Here is a 26,443-nt window from a genome sequence, read left to right on the forward strand (position 1 = left end):
GTACAAATCTATTAGATTACATACAAATTACATCATAATTCATAGGAGAAAGGTATGAAATAGTAAAATATAGAAACGCAAGATATGGAAATACGCGAGATAGAATGAAGGGATGACTCCGAGAGCCGAAATTGAACTGAATGAACGGAACACCACACTGACTGAGCTCCTTCGGTGCGAAATGGGTCAGTGGAGCGAGGATGAGCCGGAGTGAGAACGCGTAGTGGAGTAGGGAGCGCAGGTACGCGGAGTGGGGATGGCTGAACGAGATCACGTACTACCGAGCGTCGCGCGACGAGGTGTGACGGTTAATATTAACATTTCTTTTCTCCTGAATGCACAGTTTCTTTTTTAATTTGTATTTTAATACTGCATTGTCATCCAGTTCTGAGCTATGTAGAAAGTTTCAAGTCTCTAGCTCATCGGGAAGTGGTTTAAGCGAATATAAGCGTGGTAATATCGCTGGATGATTATTAATCGAATGGTGTATAGTTCCGAGTCAACAAAACCCAAGCGCCTCAACCTACATACATCAATCCCGTGGTGATTAGTTTTGTCACCGCTATTAATCCTGTGTTCTCATTACTACGACTTCGACAGTAGAAATCGCACTTTAATGTGCTAGCTTATTGACGTTCCCCAATCAAAAGATCATCGACGCCGATAAAAAGGCTGGTATCGACCGTCAACGATCATCAATCTCCCAGCTATTTTTCACTGTCGCCGGTCCAATTTGCCCCGCTATTGCTTCTACGAGGATAATTGATGGAAACTAATACCCCGCGGGAGAGTGTCGGGTTATTTTTCAAGGTTCGGAGAGCGTTGCCACTTCTACGCGCGATTCATCTATCTTCCTCCGCTAGGTTTCTCGCGAAGAGATCATCCACGCGACTGAATCTCGATCGAGGGATCGCAGCAGTTATCATCGCGATCGCACGGAGCCGCGACATCGGCTGACGTTCGGCAACGAACGATCGCGTGTAAGCTTCTTCGCGCACTCGCAATTAACGGAAGAATGAACACGTTTCGACGGAGTAGATCCTGTCGAACGCCTCGACGTTTTCTTATTTATTCACAGTCCCTGGTAATTTATGGTTCGGGCACCGGATGCGAACAGTGTCATCCCTTGCTCGTACTCTCGGACGCGACTGATGCAGTCGACCGCGAACAGTCGCGTCGTTAACACTGGAAATAACGGTTTTTCACATTATTTTAAACGGAATGAGGTATTTTTTAATACATCAATCGATGCAGCTGGACATCCGTTATAAAAAAAGTACTAACCTATGTATGTGTATGTCGAAAAGTTTAAATTACATACGCTCCGAAAATTTCATTGAAATCGGTTCATTGGTTTACGAGTTACAAACGATCGAAACTGGTAAAAATCGCAGTTGTATGAAAAATTGCGATTCTTACCACTTTCGATCGTTTATAACTCGTGAACCAATTAACCGATTTCAATGAAATTTTCGGAGCGTGTATAATTTATACGAGTCGACTAAACGCATCTTTGAAATTTTCACAATTTCGACCAAATGCATTTTTTCAACATATTTTTCAGACGTCGTTTACCAAACCAATTCTTCTAGCCTTTGGTCCGTTCATAAAAACGTTATTCTGCGTCGAAGTGTGTGTGTGTGATCAGTTTCGCGCGCCTCCGGCCCAGCCATGTCTCCTTATCTGCCCACCTTGGGGGACGCAAGTTTTTTCCATTTCGCAGAAAGTCGAAAGGAACGCGGAGCGGCGTCGCGCGTCGTTTCGCCGGAATAGAGCTGAAAGAGCCGGGGAAAAAAGAAAGCCATCCCGGAGGAACTCGGCTTTGGTTCCCAGCCAGTCGTCCTTGAGTGGATCCTGTGACCCGTGGATTCCATTATACCGATCAACCCTGGTCAACAGCGGCTCGCCGCTGCGCAGGGCGTGTCCTCCGAGGAAAAGGGAAGGCATAATCGTATTTCCAGCATCCGCGGGAATTCTACCGGTCTTTTTTTATTTTCTTTGAATCCCATCTTTTTTTTCTAGAGACGATCCATCCGACGAAGAGATTCGCCGATGGAATGTACCGTAGAAGGCGGCGAGCCACGAGCTGGAAAGCCTCGAAACGATCGGTATCGCGTGTGACTCACGGTACACGCCGTTCTTTTCGATGCTTCGCGGCGACGCTTTCAATTATCGACGATGCTGGAATTTATATACGCTGCCTCCCGCCCCCTAACGCCTGGCTCCACCGAGCTAACTGCCCCCCCCCCGGCAGCCATGTTATCGGAAGCAAGCAAGAACCAGTGGAAACTGCCGGCTTTTTCCTAGCGAGATCGTCCTCCCGTTCCCGGTTTGCATACCTCCGCGTCCTAAGCGTCCTGAGAATCCATTTTGGATTCTTCGGCACGCTCGACAACCATTTTATCGATCCTCGAAGAGACAATATCTTTGTCTCAGGGAATTGGGTCATGTTTGACCCCCACCCCGTCCCTCATTTCACAAACTGAACCTGCCCTTCGGTGTCAAATTGACGCAGTGGTGAAAGATCGATGAGATAACAAGGTAAACAGCTATTTTTCGATGTAACACAAAGGCTACCAAGCTTTAAATGTAGACAGTACAGGTTGCAGCTGCTCTTTACTTTATCGGACTCAAAATTTGTGCCTTTCTTCTACGAATTATGATGTATTTGGTATGTAATCCAGTAGATTGTAATCGACGTTTCGGACCTCTAGGATCCATGGTCGAGGAGATATGGTCGCGTAAAGTTGAGCATTTTTGACAGGTAAGGGCGTCACTGCAAACTGTGAATATGCTCAACTTTAAGCGACCAGAACTCCTCAACTATTGATACTATAGGATCGAAACTTCGATCTGCAGGTTCTCCGGGTACAAGTCTTCTGGATTACATACCAAATATATCATAAATCGTGGGAGAAAGGCACAAATTTTGATGTATTTGGTATGTAATCCTGTAGATTTGTACCGGGCGCGGATGCAGATCGAAGTTTCGAACCTCTGGGATCAATAGTTGACGAGATATAGCCGCTTAAAGTTGAGCATTTTTGACAGGTAAGTGCGCCGCCAAAAAACTGGAAATATGCTCAACTTTAAGCGATCATATCTCCTTAACTATTGATCTTAGAGAGTCGAACTTCGATCTGCATCCGCGCAGAGTACAAATCTACTGGATTACATACAAAATGCATAATAAAAATCCTATTTTTACGTTCACAAGGCGTAATCTGTATTATTGGCAGCATGTAGCCGTCGCAGCTTCATGAAAATAGCTAGTCTCCAACAAATTATGATGTATTTGGTATGTAATCCAGTAGGTTTTACCCGGCGTGGATGCAGATCGACGTTTCGGACCTCTAGGATCCATGGTTGAGAAGATATGGTCGCGTAAAGTTGAGCATTTTTGACAGGTGAGGGCGTCGCTACAAACTGTAAATATGCTCAACTGTGAGCGACCATAACTCCTGAACCATTGATCCTAGAGGATCGAAACTTGGATCTGCAGGTTCTCCGGGTACAAATCTACCGGATTACATAGCAAATACATCGTAATTTGTAGGAGAAAGGTACCAATTCTAGGTAAAGTAAAGTTTACCCGCAATTTTAACTAACAGCAGCATTGTGAACTAACAAGTCACCCTTAATAACTTGATCTAACAGATTCAGTTAAAATTGCAATGTAAAAGAAAATTTCTATGCCTTCTTTTGGTACAGCACAGTTATTGAAATTCCTACATTTTACTTGAAAACGATGATTTTTCAGGCAGTTCCCCGGTAATGAGGCAACAAAATGTTTGAAACAAAAGTGAATCAACATCTAGCGGTGGACAGATGTCGATACAAAAAATGTTTTTTTAAATATGTTTATTCTATAAAAAAATCATGGTCACCTTTAATATTTAAAGTTCAATATATACTTCTAACTTGATAATATTGTGCCTGACGTGAAAACGTATTCAACGAACGACTTGTATGTTTGTACCCTTATACTTCGGAACAGTGCCAAAATCTTGACGAACTGCTAGACCGGGCGCCGAGACCGCTGCACGGCGTGGATGGAGATCCAAGTTTCGGACCTCTAGGATCAATAGTTGAGAAGATATGGTTGCGTAAAGTTGAGCATTTTTGACAGGTGAGGGCGTCGCTACAAACTGTAAATATGCTCAACTTTGAGCGACCATAACTCCGGAACCATTGATCCTAGAGGATCGAAACTTGGATCTGCAGGTTCTCCGGGTACAAATCTACCGGATTGCATAGCAAATACATCGTAATTTGTAGGAGAAAGGTACCAATTTTAGGTGAAGTAAAGTTTACCCGCAATTTTAACTAACAGCAGCATTGTGAACTAACAAGTCACCCTTAATAACTTGATCTAACAGTTTCAGTTAAAATTGCAACGTAAAAGAAAATTTCTATGCCTTCTTTTGGTACAGCACAGTTATGGAAATTCCTACATTCTACTTGAAAACGATGATTTGATGATTTTTCAGGCAGTTTCCCGGTAATGAGGCAACAAAATGTTTGAAACAAAAGTGAATCAACATCTAGCGGTGGACAGATGTCGATACAAAAAATGTTTTCTTAAATATGTTTATTCTATAAAAAAATCATGGTCACCTTTAATATTTAAAGTTCAATATATACTTCTAACTTGATAATATTGTGTCTGACGTGAAAACGTATTCAACGAACGACTTGTATGTTTGTACCCTTAAACTTCGGAACAGTGCCAAAATCTTGACGAACTGCTAGACCGGGCGCCGAGACCGCTGCGCGGCGTGGTCGAAGAGATCGCTCGCGTTGTTCGCGTCTCGAAAGGGGATGACGGAGCATTAAAAGCAGCTCTCTGCCCGGAACACACCCATAAATGCAAGGCATTCTTGCGTTGCGTCCGCGTTGCACTCGCTCGAGTGACATCTGCAATGCAAAGCGATTCGTGTGCAGTGCATCGTCGCCGCGTCGCGTCGGCCCCGACTGACTTCGCCGGGATTACATTGAGTCGTTTGACAGCCACAGACAGAGACGTGGAAAGGGGATAAGTGGACAAAGAAAAGTCCCGGAGAATGGAATGCGATTATGGCAAATCGCGCAGAAAGACTAGACGACGGATTTGTCGAGTGCGTGGAACACGATCGAAAATTACTTCCATCGACGTAAACAACACTCTCCTAATGGATTCCGTAATTGTCGAAACCTGAACATGAGATTCCTCGCACGTACTCACATTAACAAGTTTCTTTTATGCTATATTTAATTGCGAAAGAAAGCTTCATTAGATTGTGCTGCTCACGAAGAATAATAATCAACTGCGAATCATTGGTCCCGTAAATCACCACGTAATTTAACACTGAAGAGATGTCGATGAAGAAGGCAGGACTGGTTCGATAACGCTGGATTGAAACGGAAAATGTTAAATATACAGTTAGGGGATCGCACAAACTTTAAATCAGAATAACTTTTTTATGAATGGACCAGACGACTTCAGTATTTCTCTGTAAGGCTGGAAGAATTAGTTTAGCAAGTGACGCCTAAAAAATATGTTGAAAAAATGCTTTTGGTCGGAATCGTGAAGAAGAATAGTCAAAATTAATTTTTTACGGACTTTTTTAGATAATGAAAATTTAAAAGATGCGTTTGGTCAACTTGTATAAATTAGATACGCTCCGAAAATTTCATTGAAATTGGTTAATTGGTTTACGAGTTATAAACGATCGAAAGTGGTAAGAATTGCAATTTTTCATACAACTGCCAATTTTACCACTTTCGATCGTTCATAACTCGTAAACCAACTAACCAATATCAATGAAATTTTCGGAGCGTATTTATACAATTATTTTACACGAGTTGAAGACTTTTACAGAGAAATTGAAGTCGTTTGGTCCATTCATAAAAAAGTTATTCTGATTTGAAGTGTGTGTGATCAGTTTCGCTCCTGACTGTATTAGATGATTGCATAAGTTCGTGCCCGATTGTTATAGATTCCGCAGTTTCTAATAATTCTAGAAAAGAATAGTGACTCTAAATATATTTGATAAATAAAACTGTATTCTTTAAAATTTAACCATTGAATTTTATTTTAAAATCGGGCACGAACTTCTGCAATCATCCGATACGTTCCCACCACTTTTATTTATAACTAAACTGCGGATTTTATACACATTTATAACAAAAATGGATGAGCGACAAAACTCAAAAAAAAAAAGAAGAAGAAAAAAGATGAATTTAAGAAAGTTGTTATACATTATTTTCGAGGTGCAAAAATAATTGAGAAAAGTACATTGTTATCCAGCTCGCGTGATTCGCAATCGAATTGGAAGCATTTTATTTAGCATAAAAATCCGCAGTCTATTTATAACTTGCGCCAAGCTGGCGTCTCATTGATACGGTATCGATACGAGGGGTCGATTCGAAGAGAAAGGCGAGTACGACTTGAATCGAAAGTGAGGATTGAGTCATTAATCGAGCTTCTGCCCGCGTTCGCAATTATGCCATGCGAACGGATTATAAATCAGTCCCGGTATCTCCTGAACCAGAAACCCGGCGGAAGTGGCGCTAGGATCTAAGCGTTGGAACGAATCCACGCGTTGAACCCGTGCCCATCTTCTTGCATTCAAATCGGGGTCTCTGACGTTACTGTACACTGCAAAAAATTGCGCAAGTCTCGTTGCTATTCTTCTCGGAGAAGATCCTTTTTATATTGCCCAAACCGTCGCCTTATCAGGAGACAGCGGATTTTATGCATTTGTTTACAAAACCGAGCAGACGTAACTTAAAACAGTGAAAACATCAGAAGATTTTAAAGATACTTTTTCAATTTATTTTTTTTCTTTGTCGGAAAAACTGATTTTTTTACCACGTTCTTATTAGCTCGCTTTCCTGTCTCTCTGTTCGTCCGTTTGTTCGGTGCAAATTGTGCAATTGATTTTAAACTAACTTCCCGATGAGCTAGAGATTGAAATTTTAATTTTATTCCATCTTGTTAATGACTTAAGCATATTCAAATGTATTTCTTCAGACGCTATAAGACGGAATAAAAAAGAAATAAGTTTTCCCGATGAAGAAAATAACGATGACCTTGAAAAAGGAGCCGAAGCAAACCCACCCTCGTTTTCGGCTCGCTTCGAAACTGCCGCCACAATTTCCCTCCCCTTTCGTCGGCGCTACCTTCGCCCGAGAGTAACGACTTCTTAAAAGACAATCGTCTTCGTGGAAGTTCGCGCGCGATCGATCTTTTGTTCGTCCGCGGCGCCTGCGAATTCGACCGAAGGAATGCGGAATCGCCGGCAGAAAACCGGAATCGATTTTCGCGGCGACTAATTGGTCACTTTCAGCCGACAATCCATTTTGCCGTAATGCCGGGGCGAACAACTGGTGTTTACGAGCTTCTTTATATACTCCGACGACTGCCGAGACTCTAATCCTTTCGTTGCTCGTAACGTCCGAATATTAACACCTTCTCGGCACCGGAGACGCGGACAGTTTAGCGAGATGGAAGGGTTGAAACTGCCACCTCGGGTACGAAAAAAGAATTTTTTAAAACACCACGCTTATATTAAAATTTATTCCGTATTTTATTTATCACAAGATTTGAAGCATGCAACAACAACTCGGCAAGCTAATATAAGCGTGGTAAAAATTAACTAGAGGGTTATTGTTGCTCGCTCGCTTCGCTCGCTCGCGAGTAGGATTTTTTTGATTTGGTGTGTGACTCTCCACGAGCCACACAAAGAACTTCCCGATTCGTTAGTTGCAGTATATCATTATCATTATTAAGTGTACGTTTTAATAAGATTATACGTTATCAGGGAAATTCAATAGTTCTCTACTTATCAAAATGTTTGCTATATGGCGTCGCATTAAACGAACATCGCAGTCTCATTGCTCGCTTGGTTCCTTGTTATAGCATACTAATGTTGCAAAATAAATTGTCTTAATTAGTTTTTCGAAAACGATACAACTCCTCATTCTCCGGGTTTGCAGTATTGGTCTTGGTTTTCTTCGATACTGTTAATTTGAATTGTCCCAAAATATATAAACCGTGCTCAATTTTGAAACTCTGCTCAGTGCTACATACAACTTTTATGAATCGTAATCGCTTCAGCAGGAACCACTGGAAATTGACTACGTGTGATTTGATGTTTTTCCTCACTCGACATATGAACTTGATTCGATATTTTTATTATTGGTGTTAAATTTTGATGAATATTTGCATTTTTCATATAATCACGATAACGAGTTCTTACTTTCACTCCTACTCTGGCCAATTGAAAATCTAACCACAATATAGACGGAATTTTAGTATTTTCTTGAAAAGTAATAAATTTTAATATTCCGCATGTGTGCTCCATTAATCAATCCGTTTTCAACATCAATGTTATTAATAATTATCATATAGTTTATATTAATTTTCAATTTAGTCTCAGTTAATAATTCGTTTTGAACTGATTGTTTTTTTACAGATTGTAACATAAATTTTTTTTGGTACTTTCATCGATATTCTTTGAAACTGTATTCTCGGGAGTAGAGATGATTAACTCACTCTTGCATTGGGATAATTTTCGATTATTGTAAGCGGAAACATTAGCGTAAGGAAAAAAAAAAATTTTTTTTTTTAGTTAAAAAAATTTTTTTAAATTTAAAAAAAATGAAAAAAAAAATTTTTTGTGTAATTACGTTTGTTTCTTCGATGGAAACTTTACGTTCTCTCGTATAAATTGCATTGTAGAATCAACTCCTTTCGAAAAAAACTAAAAATCTAAAAAACTACTTGACCAATATGGAACAAAATCTAATCAGCTCTAAGTTACGACGGGGCACATCGATTGCATCATTCATCATTCTGATCGCGTTGTTACTTTTTTAGAAAACGTTAATGAAAAATTTGATCACATAGAAACAGACATACGCACACACACACACACACATACGAACATTTTGCTGAAAATAGTCTAAAATGACTGCAATGACCATGAAACGTGAAGATCTGCTAAAAAATCGATTTTCGATTTTCGGGGTCATTACAATAACTTCCCTATAAAATCGGGAAGTTAAAAATTGTATAAACATCCACAGTCTATTAATTATATTAGAGAATTTTCTAGAACCAGCTCGAAAAGTAGTATTTTCGTGAAAGTGAAATAGCGACGTTTAAATATTTAGCACACATTGCCATGTAATTTCGTTGCGATTTAATTTTTGTCTTTTTATTGGGACAGTGAGTGGCGACTTCGCTTTATTACTCAATTGAATTAGCCCCGCTGAGAATGTTGTCTAAGCTAACCTCTTATCTGGCACGGTGATTCGGTAGGAAAGGGAATTAACATTAACGAAACACGTGTAATTCCGTACACAAGCCACTGATAAGCGTGAAGGTAACGCCGAGCAAATTATACGGTAACTTCTAATTACTTTAGAGTCTCGCTTATTTAAGATAATTCTCGTTCTTACCTGGAGGCAACCGCAGAAGGACTTTTTCACTCGCGATGGCATCGTCTGGCAGCGTCCCACGAATTCCTTCAGGGGCTGTGGACTCTTCACTGGACAGGTCGGAATCCTCTGCAACATTGAAGAATACAACAATTAATTATTACAAGTTTATTATTCCCCAAGAATTATACGTTTTTATTCAGAATGAAGCGCTCCTGAACCCGCCCGAAATTCACGCAGGACCTAATCAACATATCCTGCCGATGAATGGCAAATTTCTTTATAATATTATGATAAAAATTGAATTTTTCGGTCGTTCACCTTCTTCATTTTCCAGGATATTTTGTCACATCCAATTTCGAGGACATTTTGCCATCGACGAATAGAGTGACATCGCATAATACTATCATCAGGAGTACCCGGAAATTTCGAGGTCCTCGAATCTATCGGAATTCCCAAAAAAGTTATTCTTTATATATTCATAAATATATTATGTATCTAATACAATATAAATATTTAATTAGGGTAAACTTTACTTTACCGGACTCAAGATTAGTACCTTTCTCCTACGAATTATGATTATGAAAGTTTCGATCCTCTAGAATCAATGGTTCAGGAGTTATGCTTGTTTAAAGTTGAGCATATTCACAGTTTGCAGTGACGCCATTGCCTGTCAAAAACGCTCAACTTTAAGCGACCATATCTCCTCAACTATTGATCCTAGAGGATCGATCGGAGACCCGATCCTTTCTCTCTCTTTCCCTATCCCTATTAAGAACGCAAAGCGTGTTATAAAATCTTATAATAATCTATAAAAGTGTTTCGATGAAGTGGAGTACTTTACGTGGTGTACAAATAAGAAAAGCATAATACAGGAGCCTCATTATTCAGACCTTTAATTACGTCGGACAGCAAAAATTGTACGACTTGCGGAAAATGTTGAAATCGACTTTTTTCCATAACACACTGTATACTGCGCAGGGGGCAGAGTTGGGCAGGAATTAATTACATGAGTAATTAATTACATCTTCAATTACAATTACATGTAACTGTAATTGTAATTGCAATTACTTTCGCTCAACCAGTAATTGTAATTGCGGACCACAATTACAATTACTGGTTCAGCGAAAGTAATTGCAATTCCAATTACAATTACATGTAATTGTAATTGTATTTCTGCAATTCCAATTCCAATGACATGTAATTGTAACTGTAATTGTTAGTAGCAGTTACAAGTAATTGTGGTAAACGTGAACATTCACACGCGACGCGCGAGCGTCGTCTGTTTGGAGTTTGGAAAGGAATTGCAGCTACCAGCTACAATTACTTGTAAGTCTTGTAACTGCTACTAACAATTACAGTTACAATTACATGTAATTGGAATTGGAATTGCAATTACTTTCGCTCAACCAGTAATTGTAATTGCGGACCACAATTACAATTACAGTGATTCGTCAAGTAATTGCAATTCCAATTACAATTACATGTAATTGTATTTCTGCAATTCCAAATTACAGTAATTGGCAAGTAATTGTAACTGTAATTGAAATTACATTTTGCCCAACTCTGGCAGGGGGTGCAAGCTGCCGTGTTAAAGAAGTGGCCAGTATTTCAGCGCCACCTCAGTAGTAGGGCCGAACTAATGGCAGTATATATAGATATAAAGCGGTAGACGGTTGTAAAAAAAACTGTTTACCCCAACAGGATTCGAACCTCGGTCTACCGCTTGGTAGTCCAACTCTTTAGCTGATTTTTTTTTTTTTTAAACGTGCGTTTATTGTGCCAATAAAAATACAATATATACAAAGGGGAGCAATAAACTTAAAACGCACAAAAAGTATAACGAATGATACAGAAAAATATATAAAGCTAAACTAAAGGTCCGGGAGCCCGGGCACGCACGGTTTTACAAGGTCATAGTTTTATTGCACTTATTGCGAAAAGGGTTTGCTTATGATAAGGCGAATTTCCTTAAAGTCTAAAAAGGATAATTTTAGTACAGAAAGGCACAGGAGGTAAAAACTGTACATATAATCTTTGGATTTCGTCTTGCAGTTGCAAAGGGATTACATCACAATTTTGTGTATATAACTTATGTATGATTGTTCGTGGTGAACTGAGTCAGGTAAAATTGAGCGTAAGTTTAGGGGTTGATGCTTAGATAACTCGGGTTGTTTAAGTTATTATTCCTTGGCGGAGTTGTATGTGTATAACTATAATATAATATAGCCATACTTATACACACACATATACGCTTGTGTACATAATCACATAATTGTATATATATGTATATACATACATACAGGGTGTCCCAAAATTCGTGAAAATCCCGAAAGGGGGTGGTTCCTGAGACCATTTCAAGCGACATTTTCCTTTGCAAAAATGTTATCCGCGGCTTTGTTTAGGAGTTATTAACGAAAAACACGGACCAATCAGAGCGCGATCTAGACGCGAGTTGCCACAGTCTGCCCGGCGCGCCAACTGTCTATTGGCCAACTGTGGCAACTCGCGTCTAGGTCGCGCTCTGATTGGTCCGTGGTTTTCGTTAATAACTCCTAAACAAAGCCGCGGATAACATTTTTGCAAAGGAAAATGTCGCTTGAAATGGTCTCAGGAACCACCCCCTTTCGGGATTTTCACGAATTTTGGGACACCCTGTATATATATCCACATATCCGCACATGCTCATACTGTACATAAACTCTTTAGCTGATTGGCCCACCGACGATCTTATAAAAGCATTGAACATTTTGGTATATGTATCGCAGAAACTGCAGCGACACCAACGCCACCTCAGTACTAGGGTCGAACTACATGTATACTGGACAGAGTTGGGCAAAATGTAACTTCAATTACAGTTACAATTACTTGCCAATTACTGTAATTTGGAATTGCAGAAATACAATTACAATTACATGTAACTGTAATTGGAATTGCAATTACTTTCGCTCAACCAGTAATTGTAATTGCGGACCACAATTACAATTACTGGTTCAGCGAAAGTAATTGCAATTCCAATTACAGTTACATGTAATTGTAACTGTAATTGTTAGTAGCAGTTACAAGTAATTGTAGCTGGTAGCTACAGTTCCTTTCCAAACAGACGACGCTCGCGCGTCGCGCGTGAACATTCACACACCGCTAGGGTACTCTCACACACCGCTAGACCATGTATACGTACGCGAGGATTGCAAGGGTCCGGGATTCAACTTCTGATTTCTCGATAATGCAAGGACGGGGTTTTTTAGTAGTCAAAATCGCTAGATGAAAGATCAATCTATGCCATTGTTTGCCTCAAAAGTCCTTCTTTTACGTTTCCGAGCAATGGTTTTGCAATATTCGGCTGCATGTTGCCCGTCGGAGAGGCTACTACGTCGGCGTGACTGCAGCGTCATCTAACGGGCAACATGCAGCCAAATATTGAAAAACTATTTCTCGGAAACGTAAAAGAAGGACTTTTGAGGCATAAATGGCCTAGATTGATCTTTCATCTAGCGATTTTGACTACTAAAAAACCCCGACTTTGCATTATCGAGAAATCAGAAGTTGAATCCCGGACCCTTGCAATCCTCGCGTACGTATACATGGTCTAGCGGTGTGTGAGAGTACCCTAGCGGTGTGTGAATGTTCACGCGCGACGCGCGAGCGTCGTCTGTTTGGAAAGGAACTGTAGCTACCAGCTACAATTACTTGTAACTGCTACTAACAATTACAGTTACAATTACATGTAAATGGAATTGGAATTGCAGAAATACAATTACAATTACATGTAACTGTAATTGCAATTCCAATTACAGTTACATGTAATTGTAACTGAAGATGTAATTAATTCCTGCCCAACTCTGATACTGGACCAACTATTTCCATTTCAGCTTACACCCCCTGATACTGCGTTAGTTAGATAAGGACAGTGAACTTACTCTGAACGGATGACAGAGCAGTCGGCGACGTTACGACACTGTCGCGTTAAAAGCTGCATTACATCCGCGGCTTCGTAACAACTTATCCTACCTGTTACTTTAACAACTGTCCGACGTAAGAACTTGCGCCAGACAAAGACCAGTGAAAGCCGAGAGTCGCGGCGGCTCTTTTTCCTCTCCGATATACTCGAGTTTCCACGATGGAACGCGGGCGCGGATGACTTCCGGTCTCTGGCGTTCTCCACCGACGCGACGGTCGCCATTAATCAGCCGTTTAAACGGGGTCCGTGATTAATTTCGCGTGTACCTACATATAGCGGATCATCGGAAAAATAAACGAGCGATATTCAATTTATTAATCTGGCAAATTCGCGCGTGATTCATTCGACCGTCGTTTTCGAAACGACGTTGATCGATGCGTCCGATACAGGCGAAAGCCACTGTTGCCTTCTGGAAAATTGATGATGTCATGAACATTTAAATATAACGTTGAATTCAGACGCGAATCGCATAATCAATTGCTCGCGCGCCGTTCACGATGGAGGACGAGATATCTCGCGACAGCTCCGACATATTGCAAACGAACCTTCCCTCTTTTGTGTTCCGAGTATGGTAATACTGTTATTCCACAAATTGTGTATAGATCATCGTGTGTACAGGCTGTCCGAGAAATGTTGCACCGCCATGAAAGAGTTCCCGCGAGATCATTTCAAGTTCTAACCTAGGTATCTGATTTTTTATTTTCAAACAAGGGCTGTGTTTTTACTTCACCGGACTGAAAATTTGTGCCTTTCTAATCTTAATCTGGTAGAATGGTAATTATTTTTCCCGGCGCACAGGTTCGATCAATTTCTACACTAAATGAATATAGCTTGAGGGGATCGAACCTGTGCGCCGAGAAAAATAATTACCATTCTTTCAAATAGTGCGATCGCGAAAAATACCTCCTTTATCTTATAGATGGCGTAAAAATTAGAGTTAAAGCCTTGGTTTGACAAACGTCCGCAAGATGGACAAGCGGTTGAACAAGACTTTCTCACAAGTTACTAAACTGACACCAATTAGTATATTAAGAACTTTCCTCATGACATCTGTTGTCTAAGGCAGGGTCCGCTAGATAGCCTTACTGATGAGTCCTCTAGCGGGCCTGGGACGAAACACTCCACCTTTGTTTTCCTCCAATAAAATAGCATTTGGCATCTTTGCTGATTCAAACCCGAATCGGAAGCGTTATTTGGTTCGAACCCGGACTATAACGTTTCATGCCCCTCAAGCTATATTCATTTAGTGTAGAAATTGATCGAACCTGTGCGCCGAGAAAAATAATTACCATTCTTTCAAATAGTGCGATCGCGAAAAATACCTCCTTAATCTGGTAGATTTGAAACCGGCGCGGATGCTGATCGAAGTTTCGAACCTCTGGGATCAATAGTTGAGAAGATATGGTCGCTCAAAGTTGAGAATTTTGACGGGTAAGGGCGTCGCCAAGAAACTGGAAATATGTCAACTTTAAGCGATCATAACTCCGTAATTATTGATCCTAGAGGATCGAAACTTCGATCTGCATCCACGCCGGGTACAAATCTACTGGATCACGTACCAAATACATCATAATTCGTAGGAGAAATGTATTAATTTTGTGTCCGGTAAAGTAAAGTTTACCCTTTTCAGGAACCCCACTCGACCTCTCCTAAGTAACTGAGAAAGCAGATGAAACACACAGACCAGTGAAAATATTTGCCTGTGGCATGATAAAATGATTAAAAGGAATAAATATTTACGTAGCTCCTATTTCTTGCAATTGTCTTAAAAAATGTTCTCCACAGTCTAGTCATACAAACAATAGTGTTACTAAAAACAAAGCCAGACAGAAGGGGACGATGTTCATTAGGCTAATTATTTTGTTTCTTTCAATTTCGCGTGCCGACGAATTGGACAGCGTGAACCCGGCTTTTTATGGGATACAATTTCGCGCAGAGTTATGGCGGAGAATGTTTTACGAGGTAAACCGTGCTTCCAGCGAAATTCTTAATTAAGGAATGGCCGGTCTGGCCGTTCATGGAATCCATGAATCTTCTTAACGTCGTCGCCTGGACATATTTAGATCGCTGTTCGACCGAACTGCGTGTCAACGACGGTCAATGAAAGTTTTGCGAAACTCGTATCGTTCGGTGAACGCGTCGCGTTGTTGTCTGCGTAATTATGCTTGTACACAGTGGTTCCACGAATTGTTCGCTCCAATTATCATGTCGCTCAATCTTATCGTATACTAGTGCAAGCGTACGCCGTGATCTACGTTACAGAACACTGATCGTTCGTGGCTTCTTTATTATCTCGATATCGAACCACTTCTTTCTAGACGCTGTCTCGTCAGCGAGTCTCACGCGTGTGTCTCTCTCCAAACAAACTTGTGTCCAGAAAATCAAATGTTTCTCACTCGTGGGACCAACAATTTTCAACATTTCCATAATTTGACAAGAAAATTGTAACACTTGAAATTCTAGTGCAAGGAATCGAAGCTAAAATCTGAATTTTCGAACAAAACCGTAGGCAAACGTTTGAAGAATACTGTGTATATTTAATATTTGATATTGAATCACAATCTCATCCTTCAGTCAATGATCCATACAGTTAGAACGAGCCCTTGATCTTTAATTACTTCATGAAGAGTTTTAAATCTTCTACTAACAATAAGAGAGATTTATTGATTTAACTCACCTAATTTTTATAACTTTTTCACTGAGAATGAGTTAAAAATCATGAACGTTCAGAGAGGCTCAAAACAAATAAAATTGTCGTCGCACATATTTGACAAAAATCGACGTAGATACGACATAGTTTACGCCAATGTTAAAATTATGAAACAAAAAAAAATTGAGGCTGTTCTTCACGTTACCAGACTCAAAATTAGTAAATTTCTCCTACGAAGTTTCGAACCTCTAGGATCAATAGTTGAGGAGATATGGTCGCTTAAAGTTGAGCATTTTGACAGGTAAGGGCGTCGCCAAGAAGCTGGAAATATGCTCAACTTTAAGCGACCATATCTCCTCAAGTATTAATCCTAGAGGATCGAAACTTCGATCTGGTACAAATCTACTTGATTACATACCAAATACATCATAATTAGTAGGAGAAAGGTACTAATTTTGAGACTGGTAAAGTAAACTTTACCCCAAATTAAGAAATTGTTTGTTGGAGTTAGAAGAAAGTGCAAAATTGTTGACAGGCGACAACGAATCAACATTTAGGGAGAGCCGAAACAAATAAAATTGTCATCACAGCGATTTGATAAAAATCAGCTCGAGTACATACCAATATAAAAATTCTTACACAAATGAAAAAATCGTTTGTTCAATTACGAGGGAAGTGAAAAATTATTGACGGCCGACAACGAATAAACATCGACGAATTGACTGGTCATACCGAGTCATACCGAATGACGTAACGGGGAGAAAAATTTGAAGAAGATTAAGATTAAGATTAAGGTTTGTACGCATGTTCGAAGATAGTCGACGCACTGTCAGAAGGATTCCTTCGAGATCGAAAAAATAGACGTTCCAAAAAGAAGCTTTTTTCCCCGAGGGAAAAAGCTCGGTCGAGTTTGGTACCATTCTCGAGCATCTGCATATCACAGTGATGAAACGTCACGTGACCGTGTTCGATTACGAGAAGTGGAGAGAGACTACGGTGACGACTGGTAATCGAGCGGAACCGGAAACAGATTGCAGAGGAGATCACCTACACTGAAGAACCGCCGCGACGTCTTCTGGGGTTCTGGACAGGACTCGATGTCCTCGTGATGACCGGTGGAAGACATAACGCCGATTCGATGGGTTTTTTTTTCGACACGGTGAAAGAGTAGCCCGAGGCGCCGGCACGATCCCGAACACGATCGTAATCGTTCCAGCAATTACCCGCGAATTTCACTTTTGCACGTCTCGAGCGTGCGTGCGTGCGCGCGCGCACCGACAAACAGACACTGCCTCTTTGAAATGCCGAAGAGACTGACAACGAGGTCGGCTTCCCCGACAATCCTCCTCCTTATCGTGCTCGACGAATTTCTTATCACCGGCCTGCGAGAAGGTGAGCTGTAAAGAGTGCCGGTAATTTCTGCTCGCGCGAGCTAACGCGACGCGTATGCATATCGTCACGCAGCCGCCGCCGCGTAATTGATAAACGAGTATAAGCGGAGGGGGAAATCCAATTAGTTCGAGAGACCAGAGTATGTACTCTGGATTCGACCGCGGCACTGATGCGAAATTTCCCCTTCGTGTTTTTATCAGCTGGAACATATTGTTATGATTTAGACAACATTTCAGTGGCGCACCCAGGATGCAATCTTGGGGGGGGGGTCCAGTTGAACCCAGCCCTAGGTTTTGCGTGATGACATTTTTAGCCGAACTATCTGTGAACGGTACGGAAGGCTATTTCTCGATTTTAATTTTGGAAGTTAAACATTTTTTCCTTGGGGGGAGGACTTGGTCCCCTGTCCTCTGGATCGGAGGTCTTCCATCGAGTTCAAGGTCGCTTCAAGGTCGTAGTATAATATCTACACTGCTGAATTCAATTGTTTGCTGATAAACAACGGAAAATCGACAAAGATAATAGACGAAAATGCAGGAAAAGAATAAAACGATATAAAACTTGTTCGAAATGGTAAAAAGTCGTTCTCAGTTTTCCGCAGAAGAAAGAAAGGCTGCTCTTTACGTTACCGGACTCAAAATTTCCGTCTCTCTTCTTCGAATTATGATGTATCCGGTATGTAATCCAGTAGATTTGTACCTGAAGAACCTGCAGAACCAAGTTTCGATCCTCTAGGATCAATAGTTGAGGAGTTATGGTCGCTTAAAGTTGAGCATTCCAGGGAACAATTGGTTCTCAGTTTGTTCGTGCACGTCACATACTTTCATTTTCGAGATATAGCCAAGTTAAACTTTTGTTTAAACCAAGTTTAAAGTTTTGATCACTAATTGACATAGGACATCGGTTGGCTGTTCTTTACTTTACCGGACTCAAAGTTTGTGCCTTTCTTCTAGGAATTATGATGTATTTGGTATGTAATCCAGTAGATTTGTAGCCGGCGCGGATGCAGATCGAAGTTTCGAACCTCTAGGATCAATACTCGCCACTCTTTGGCTAGTAAGGGGTTGACCGGGTCTCAATTTTGACTCCTGGGCTGTTAGGTTTTTTTTTTGGGAGGGTATGGGCCCACACTTTCCCCCCGACCGTCATCTTTTAGGGGAATGATAGTACGTAAATGCATTTTTCCGTAAAAGTCTTTAAACTTTAAAAAAAAGGGGTCGAATGACACATTTTAGATTTTTTTAACTGACAATTATTGAGATTGTATTTTTGACTTCAGTATATAACTATTATATGTAGTAAAAATTGCACGAAATATAAATAAATTTAATCTTGTTATTTTTATGATACCATAGTTTCGATGATCGGTAGGTTTAGCGTCAACTGGAAAATTAAACAGTTCTTCCACAACCTAGAATACAATGATTCCATTTGTATACATATATACATGTATATAAATTATTAGACAGCGGTATAAACATTTTCCAAATATCCAAATACGGAGACGTTATTGTCAATCAATTAAAATTATTTCCACGAGGAATGAATCTTTGTATAGCTTCATTCATTTCGAATATAACGCAGAACAATGAGGGGAGGGGGGGAGGTTAACCTAACCGAATTCACGGTCAAGCTGTTAACCACATTTCAGTGGCGCGCTATCGGAAAACAAGCTGCGTGTATCTTTCACGGAGATAGCAATCAACGACGCGTAGCGATTTATCAAAGTTTTCGGTTGTCGAAGAACATTCGTCCGCGGGCGAATCGCGCGCTGGTTGGCTCCTATCCGTCAGTTAACATTGACAATGAGCCCGACGGTGTGATTACGACATCAGTGGAAATATTGTCGGTGAAACTCGAGACGAGAAGTGGTACATAGTACAAGCAGCACCGATTTACAAACAGATAGCACACGCCCATTTTCTTGCATATATCGATGATCCGTAAAAAAAACTCAGCCGAGAGAGACTTTCGAGGAATTCCATCGGCCGCTTTCCTTCTTGCGAAAATTTATGACCCCAGGGGACCTTGTCATTGTTGCGTTTTCATGGGGGAACACGTTAAGCGGCGGATATAAATGTCCGTAGTTAACACCTTTCTCTTAGAAAGCTCTCGGACCCACAGGAAAATTAACCCTTCAGTTTAGGCTGCGCGATAGAAAGCACTGGCTCGCTCACCTCTCATCCGTAATCCGTTAACGACTTAATAGCAGCGGATTTTATGCAAGTTAATTAAGTGTCTCGCGTATAAGTTGACACATATAGATTACGGACACAACGCGGGTAGAGACCGTCGCGTTATCTTCGTCTCATTATCGGTAACCTTGTTCGAGTCCTCGTTTCTCTTGTAAACTCGATGCGACGCCGAGGAACACGTACAGAGTTTACAAAACTGCGACAAGACGTTCGTCAAATTCTAATGTTTATGTATGCGACTCTCGTTTGTGGAACAATATAACACTTTTTCACGAATTACATGTACCGGAAAGTACCGTTCTCATTTTTTAAAGTTAGAATACTATGTAGTGAAATGTAAGTAAAATATGATCATTGTGTTAACGATTAAACAGCGGATTGTACGCATTTATGACGAAAATGCATGCTGTTTGTAATTGTGTCTGTTGTATTATTATCACTATTAATCATGTTAACGAAGAAAATAAATTTCTATGTCGTTCCAGCTTGTTGCAATTCAGGTAGAAAATTTGCAGGGTAAATTTTACGTTACCGGACGAATTATGGTGTATTTGGTGTGTAATCCAGTAGATTTGTGCCCGGCGCGGATGCAGATCGAAGTTTCGATCCTCTGGGATCCGTAGTTGAGGAGATATGATCGTTTAAAGTTGAACAAATTTCAAGTTTCTTCAGTTCCTCAAAAGTGCTCAACTTTAAACAACCATAACTTCTCAACTATTGATCCTAGAGGTTCGAAACTTCAAGAGGTACAAGTCTACTGGATTACACGCCAAATACGTCATAATTCGTAGGAGAAAGGCATAAATTTTGAGTCCGGTAAAGTAGAGAGCAGCATTGCGTTTGTTTAATGGCATTGCTATAAAAATCAGACATTTCATATGCAACATCGGTATCTTCATATACATATTGCTTAGGGAGGGTGGGGGGAGAGGTGTAACATGTAAATTTAAGGGTTCAGTAGGTGAAGAAGGAATGAAAACCACTGTGAAGCGAAGACGGAGGAGGACGACGAGCGTTTTCACGCGTGTGCTGATCGCGGGGACAGCGTTGTTCCCTTATCCCGTGTAGCAACATTAGCCCGGGGGTAATTGTAACCTTCCATGAGCCGTTAGCTCGAGCCTCGTGTAACCAGAATGTCGTACACAGGTAACCGTGGTCTTGTGCACGTGTAAGTGTTCACGGTGGTTGAGTGTGCGCGAACTTACGTGACGCGCGCCATTACCAACTTTTGCGAAATTCCTCCTCCCTCTCCTCTCTCTCTCTTTCTCTCATTCTGTGGGGTGGAACACCTCTTGCGTGGAAATTGCGAGCTCGTGTCAACGCGAGTCGCTCCAACGACGCGAGTAATCCCAACCATTATCTTCCAAAGTTGAATCGGTCCGTGAAATTCTCCGAACGAAAAATGTCGGAACGAGCACGCGCGCGTTTAATTGACTAACCTGCGAGAGAGCTTCGAATCGATTTGTTCGGGGTTAGGGAATCGAATGGATCATCTTCCTCGGCGGCGGAAGCTCGAACGTTGTAAACAAACCGTTTCAATCCACGACCGGCAAATCGGTTCTTCGTCTCGAACCATCGAGAGACACGCTAGATTGTCACGCGCCGCAGATTCGCAACTGTAAATACTGGCGGGACAGTGAACTTCAATGTGTCGCGCCGCGTCGTCTGCTACGTATTATAACTATGTATACATTCGCGGAACAGTCGATCGTCAATTTTCTTTCGCGCCGATGTCCCGTGACCGGAATTAAGGCACGTTCTCATCGAGTCTTTCGATAGACCGATTTAGTGATGGGCACCATCGACTAAAAACTATCGACTAAATCGATAGTATTCAACTACTATTTTCAGTCGACTGATTTTTTAAACTATCGACTGAATTTAGTAGTGGTGGGGTTACTATTTTCAGTCGACTGTTTACACGTCGCCATCTTGAAATTTCAAATGTCAGTGTCAGACGATGAAACGAAAAGGTTAGAAATACATAATTATGACAGGACGTGCAAATATGCAAGTAATGAAATATGTAATAGATATTTCAATACTTTAATTCATATTGGATGTTAAAATCTTATTGCTATTTATGCAATATAAACTATATATGTGATATAAATAAATTGTGTACATTTATATTTATAACGTAGCGTATGAATTTATTATTAAATAAAGAGAAAATCATTCAATCACGAAATTTAATATCTCTGCACTGTCCCATACTGTCCTACTATTCATTTAACAAGCGAACATCGAGAATAAGAGTAAATACGAGAATAACCTGTAAACGACTGAAAACTATCGACTAAATTCAGTTACTGAATCAGTCGCTTAAAACTATCGAGCTATTGGTTGAATTTTAACGGCGGATGTTTTGAATAAATTTTATAAGATTTACTATCAAATACATTCACTCATTAGCGATATCGAATTATTAAAAATTATTTTTATTATTATTAATTACTTAATTATTGTCTGGTATATTTACCCCAATTTACTCTTACTGTGCCTATAATACTAAGTGAGCACTGCAGTACAATGCTGTAAGAGTGAGTGAGAAATGAGATCTATACGTAGGCATAGACTATAGCCCGCAATCTAGACGTATAACCACTAAAACGAAATTTCAGTCGACTAAAAACTATCGACTAAATATTCGATAGTATGTAGTAACTAAATAGTAATTAGTCGATAGTTGAATTTAGTCGATAATGCCCATCACTAATAGACGGATTTGCTGCATTTAGAAACGAGTGGTGACTCCAAGGCGCCACTAAAAATTGCTGTACCATTATTGAAAATATTGTTTACATTATTAGATATGTTGGTATCTGATCAATTATTAAACATTTCATTATTGTACGAGGTATTATAGCAATTTCGAATCCACTAAATTTAAGAAAAAGCATTCAGAATGAAAAAAATATGGCTGCTCTTTGCTTTACCGGACTCAAAATTTGTGCCTTTCTCCTACGAATTATGATATATTTGGTATGTAATCCAGTAGATTTGTACCCGGCGCGGATGCAGATCGAAGTTTCGAACCTCTAGGATCAATAGTTGAGGAGATATGGTCGCTTAAAGTTGAGCATTTTTGACAGGTTAGGGCGCCGCCAAAAATGCTCAACTTTAAGCGACCATATCTCCTCAACTATTGATCCTAGAAGATCGAAACTTCGATCTGGTACAAATCTACTGGATTACATACCAAATACATCATAATTCGTAGGAGAAAGGTACTAATTTTGAGACCGGTAAAGTAAAGTTTCTCTCAAACTTGACCCTCACAATTCCTTGACGAGTCCACCTACAAAATGGAAACTAATAACACCAGTACTACGTGCAGTCTAACGGCAAAATGGCTAGAATGGCCGAACTCGATGGTTCGCTTTCTAAGTCCGTTAACAGCGAGTACAAGCCGAGATAAATCTCCGATAGCGTGCCAGCCAGTATTAGGCGAACGTCTCGTTAATCAGTGCAATCCTGCGAGTCATACTTTCCTGTCGAAAAGACACTTTCAGTAGCGAGTAAGAGTAAGAATCGCAACGAGCCGGAAAGCTCTCCGCCTTTGTTCGAACTCACGAAGCTCGGACAGAGCTCTCGGCGAACATGGAATCCCATCGTTCCATCGGGGACTCGCGTGCACCGTTCAGGAACGATCGAACGAAACATGTGGTTAAGTCAGAAAGTTCTCTTTCCTCAGCCCGGCAATTACATCAAGCGTGAAACTGTAATAATGCTCGGGCCTTCGTGACACACATTCTGCTACTTTGTCGATACATAACTGTACACTGTCCTCCGGTGATGCTGCACGACGTTAATTCGAGCTTTGGCCAGTCGGCACGCTCCGGAGCATTCGAAACGAACCCCCCAGGTGATTGGCATTTAATTATAGCGACACGCAGCCTGATATCGAACCTAGAACTCTTTCCACTTTTATCGTCGATTTAGTAAGCTGAGGATCTTCAAACATAATGTATAGGTTCATGTTCGTACAGGTACATTATGCGAAACAAACATTCTCCACCTGAATTTCAACAAACTGATGTGAAAATAGAAATTGATTTTCCTTTTTTCTTCGTAGTATTAAATTCTTCTAATGCTTTTACTATTTTAACCCTTAACTATAAGAGAGAACGCGTAGTGGAGTAGGGAGCGCTGTGGCGCGGAGTAGGGAGCGCTGTGGCGCGGAGTGGGGATCGCTGAACGCGATCACGTACTACCTTGGGTCGCGCGGGGAGGTGTAACGGTTAGATTTAATAGTTTATATCTCCTAAACGTATAGGCTTTTTTACAAAATTCTTTTTTAATATTGCATTGTCATCCAGTTTTGGTCTAAGTTTAAAATTTCAAGTGTCTAGCTCACCGGGAAGGTAGTTTAATAAAATCAATTGCAAAATTCGCACCGAACAAACAGACAGACAAGAATGCGAGCTAACAAAAACGTGGTAGAACCTGTGTTGGTCTCGTCGCGAAATAACCCTGCCAGTTAAGTGGACCATAACAAAAAAATCTAATGAAAAATGTCAGTAGCAATAAATGGATTTGCGATTGAAAGTAGAGGAGCGGTGAAGGCGACGCGTGCGATCTATTTGCGGCAGGACCTTGCGTTGGAAAAGCTTTCGTTTCGAGGGAATCAAGGTCGACACGACAAGTTTCCTAGCCAGTCGGTGATTAATTCGCGCTTCCTAATATTTCTATTAGCCCGAGGTGGCGGAGCCAGAGCCAGAAGCAGGCCACGGCATGGCAAAGTGAGCATCAGGTCGAATCTCACGGTACCGGTTGGGCTCTCCTCTCCGCCTTCGGTTGAGGATTATTCTTCGACGAACTCCCGCGACTAGAACCCCCGAGACGTTAAACACTCTCGCGTGATTTGTCATCGTGGACCGGCTCGTGCATCATCCGAGAATGTTAATTGCGAACGGCGTACAGAGATAGGAGAGCCGCGATTATTCTTATTTGCGGCCGATCCGCGGCGATACGCTTCCTGTCTAACAGAATCGTCTTAATGGGGCCTGCCGACTCTTTTTATCGTTTCCGCGTAATTAACACGATCCCGTCCGCAATTAAGGCCACATTCAAACCTCGGGACTATTGTATCATGCGGGACCCCGCGCGTCCCGTCGTTCACCGATTTATTCGCCAGACTATCACCGCACCGCGATTGATATCGTTTCCCAGCTAACTCCGCCGCACGTTTATCCCGCGTAATGGCAACTGTACTTCGGCTCGCACACTCTAATCAACAGTTTGTCTTCCACGTTCCTCGCATGCCACCTTAAATCGGCGATGACGGCGCTTCAATGGAGCCGATCAGCTCGTTACGCGGATTTTTTTAAAAATCGATTTCGCAGCCAAAAATTCTGAAATAATTCACTGTCATGTGTGCGATTAGGTAGAATGTTCGTAAATTTTTTCGTAATATTTGGTTGAGCAGAACAGATGAAATAGAGCATAATTCATATGTAGTCTAACACAGATAGTGAGGTTGGTGATCCTATTCAAATATTAAGCTTATATACGCTCTGAAAATTTCATTGAAATTGGTTAATTGGTTCACACATTAATGTGTGAAGTGCGAATGGTCAATGGAGTGGGGATGAGTCAGAGTGGGAACGCGTAGAGTGGAGTAGGGAGCGCTGTCGCGCGGAGTGGGGATCGCCGAACGCGATCACGTACTACCTTCGGTCGCGCGGGGAGGTGTAACGGTTAAATTTAATAGTTTATATCTCCTAAACGTATAGGCTTTTTAAAAAAATGTCTTTTTAAGTACTGCATTGTTATCCAGTTCTGAGCTATGTTTAAGATTTCAAGTCTCTAGCGCATCGGGAAGTCAGTTTAAAATCAATTGCAAAATTTGTACCGAACAGACAGAGAAGAATGCGAGCTAATGAAAGCGTGGTAAATAAAATGATGTGGGTATGCGATCACTGTCCGTGCAGAACAGAAGAAATAGAGCATAATTCATATGTAGTCTAACACAGATAGTGAGGTTGGTGATCCTATTCAAATATTAAGCTTATATACGCTCTGAAAATTTCATTGAAATTGGTTAATTGGTTCACACATTAATGTGTGAAGTGCGAATGGTCAATGGAGTGGGGATGAGTCAGAGTGGGAACGCGTAGAGTGGAGTAGGGAGCGCTGTCGCGTGGAGTGGGGATCGCCGAACGCGATCACGTACTACCTTTGGTCACGCGGGGAGGTGTAACGGTTAAATTTAATAGTTTATATCTCCGAAACGTATAGGCTTTTTAAAAAAATTTCTTTTTAAGTACTACATTGTTATCCAGTTCTGAGCTATGTTTAAGATTTCAAGTCTCTAGCGCATCGGGAAGTCAGTTTAAAATCAATTGCAAAATTTGTACCGAACAGACAGAGAAGAATGCGAGCTAATGAAAGCGTGGTAAATAAAATGATGTGGGTATGCGATCACTGTCCGTGCAGAACGCGTCTGGGAGTGGAACGAAGAAAATGTTCCGGTGAGAGGCGTCAGAATCCGAATCCGTGTGGCTCCACGGGAGAAACGCGTGATGATTATGGATTCGTAATACGATATTTTCGGGAAAGGCATTTGCATGTGAAATTCCGTGTCTGGAATGGTAATCTCTCCGGACTGTTTTCACGGGGACCGAACGACGTCGGCGGCGGTGGAATGTTTGTGTTCAACTTGAACGACCGCTCGCGACTTGTTTACGTACTAAATCAACCGAGAGCGAGTGTTTCGAAATTCATCGGTTTTTTTTATTCCACGTGATTCTCGTCGTGAATTACTTTCTTTGATTTCCATTATCGATACTTAGCCAGAGGCCGGCCGACGCGACG

The 26,443-nt window shown here is 41.0% G+C and overlaps 1 protein-coding gene across 4 annotated transcripts in view; it reads right to left on the reverse strand.

Moving 5' to 3' along the window:
* Daam (disheveled-associated activator of morphogenesis-like protein) overlaps positions 1 to 26,443 on the reverse strand; it is a 100,593-nt gene that overhangs the window by 15,594 nt on the left and 58,556 nt on the right. For all 4 annotated transcript variants that reach the window (XM_076443758.1, XM_076443759.1, XM_076443756.1 and 1 more), the window contains exon 2: positions 9,448 to 9,555. In XM_076443758.1, the coding sequence (XP_076299873.1) occupies positions 9,448 to 9,489 (42 nt within the window). In that variant the 5' untranslated portion in view covers positions 9,490 to 9,555. The remainder of the gene's footprint in view (positions 1 to 9,447; positions 9,556 to 26,443) is intronic.

This window comes from Lasioglossum baleicum, chromosome 19 (assembly GCF_051020765.1).
Source record: "Lasioglossum baleicum chromosome 19, iyLasBale1, whole genome shotgun sequence".
Lineage (NCBI taxonomy): Eukaryota > Metazoa > Arthropoda > Insecta > Hymenoptera > Halictidae > Lasioglossum > Lasioglossum baleicum.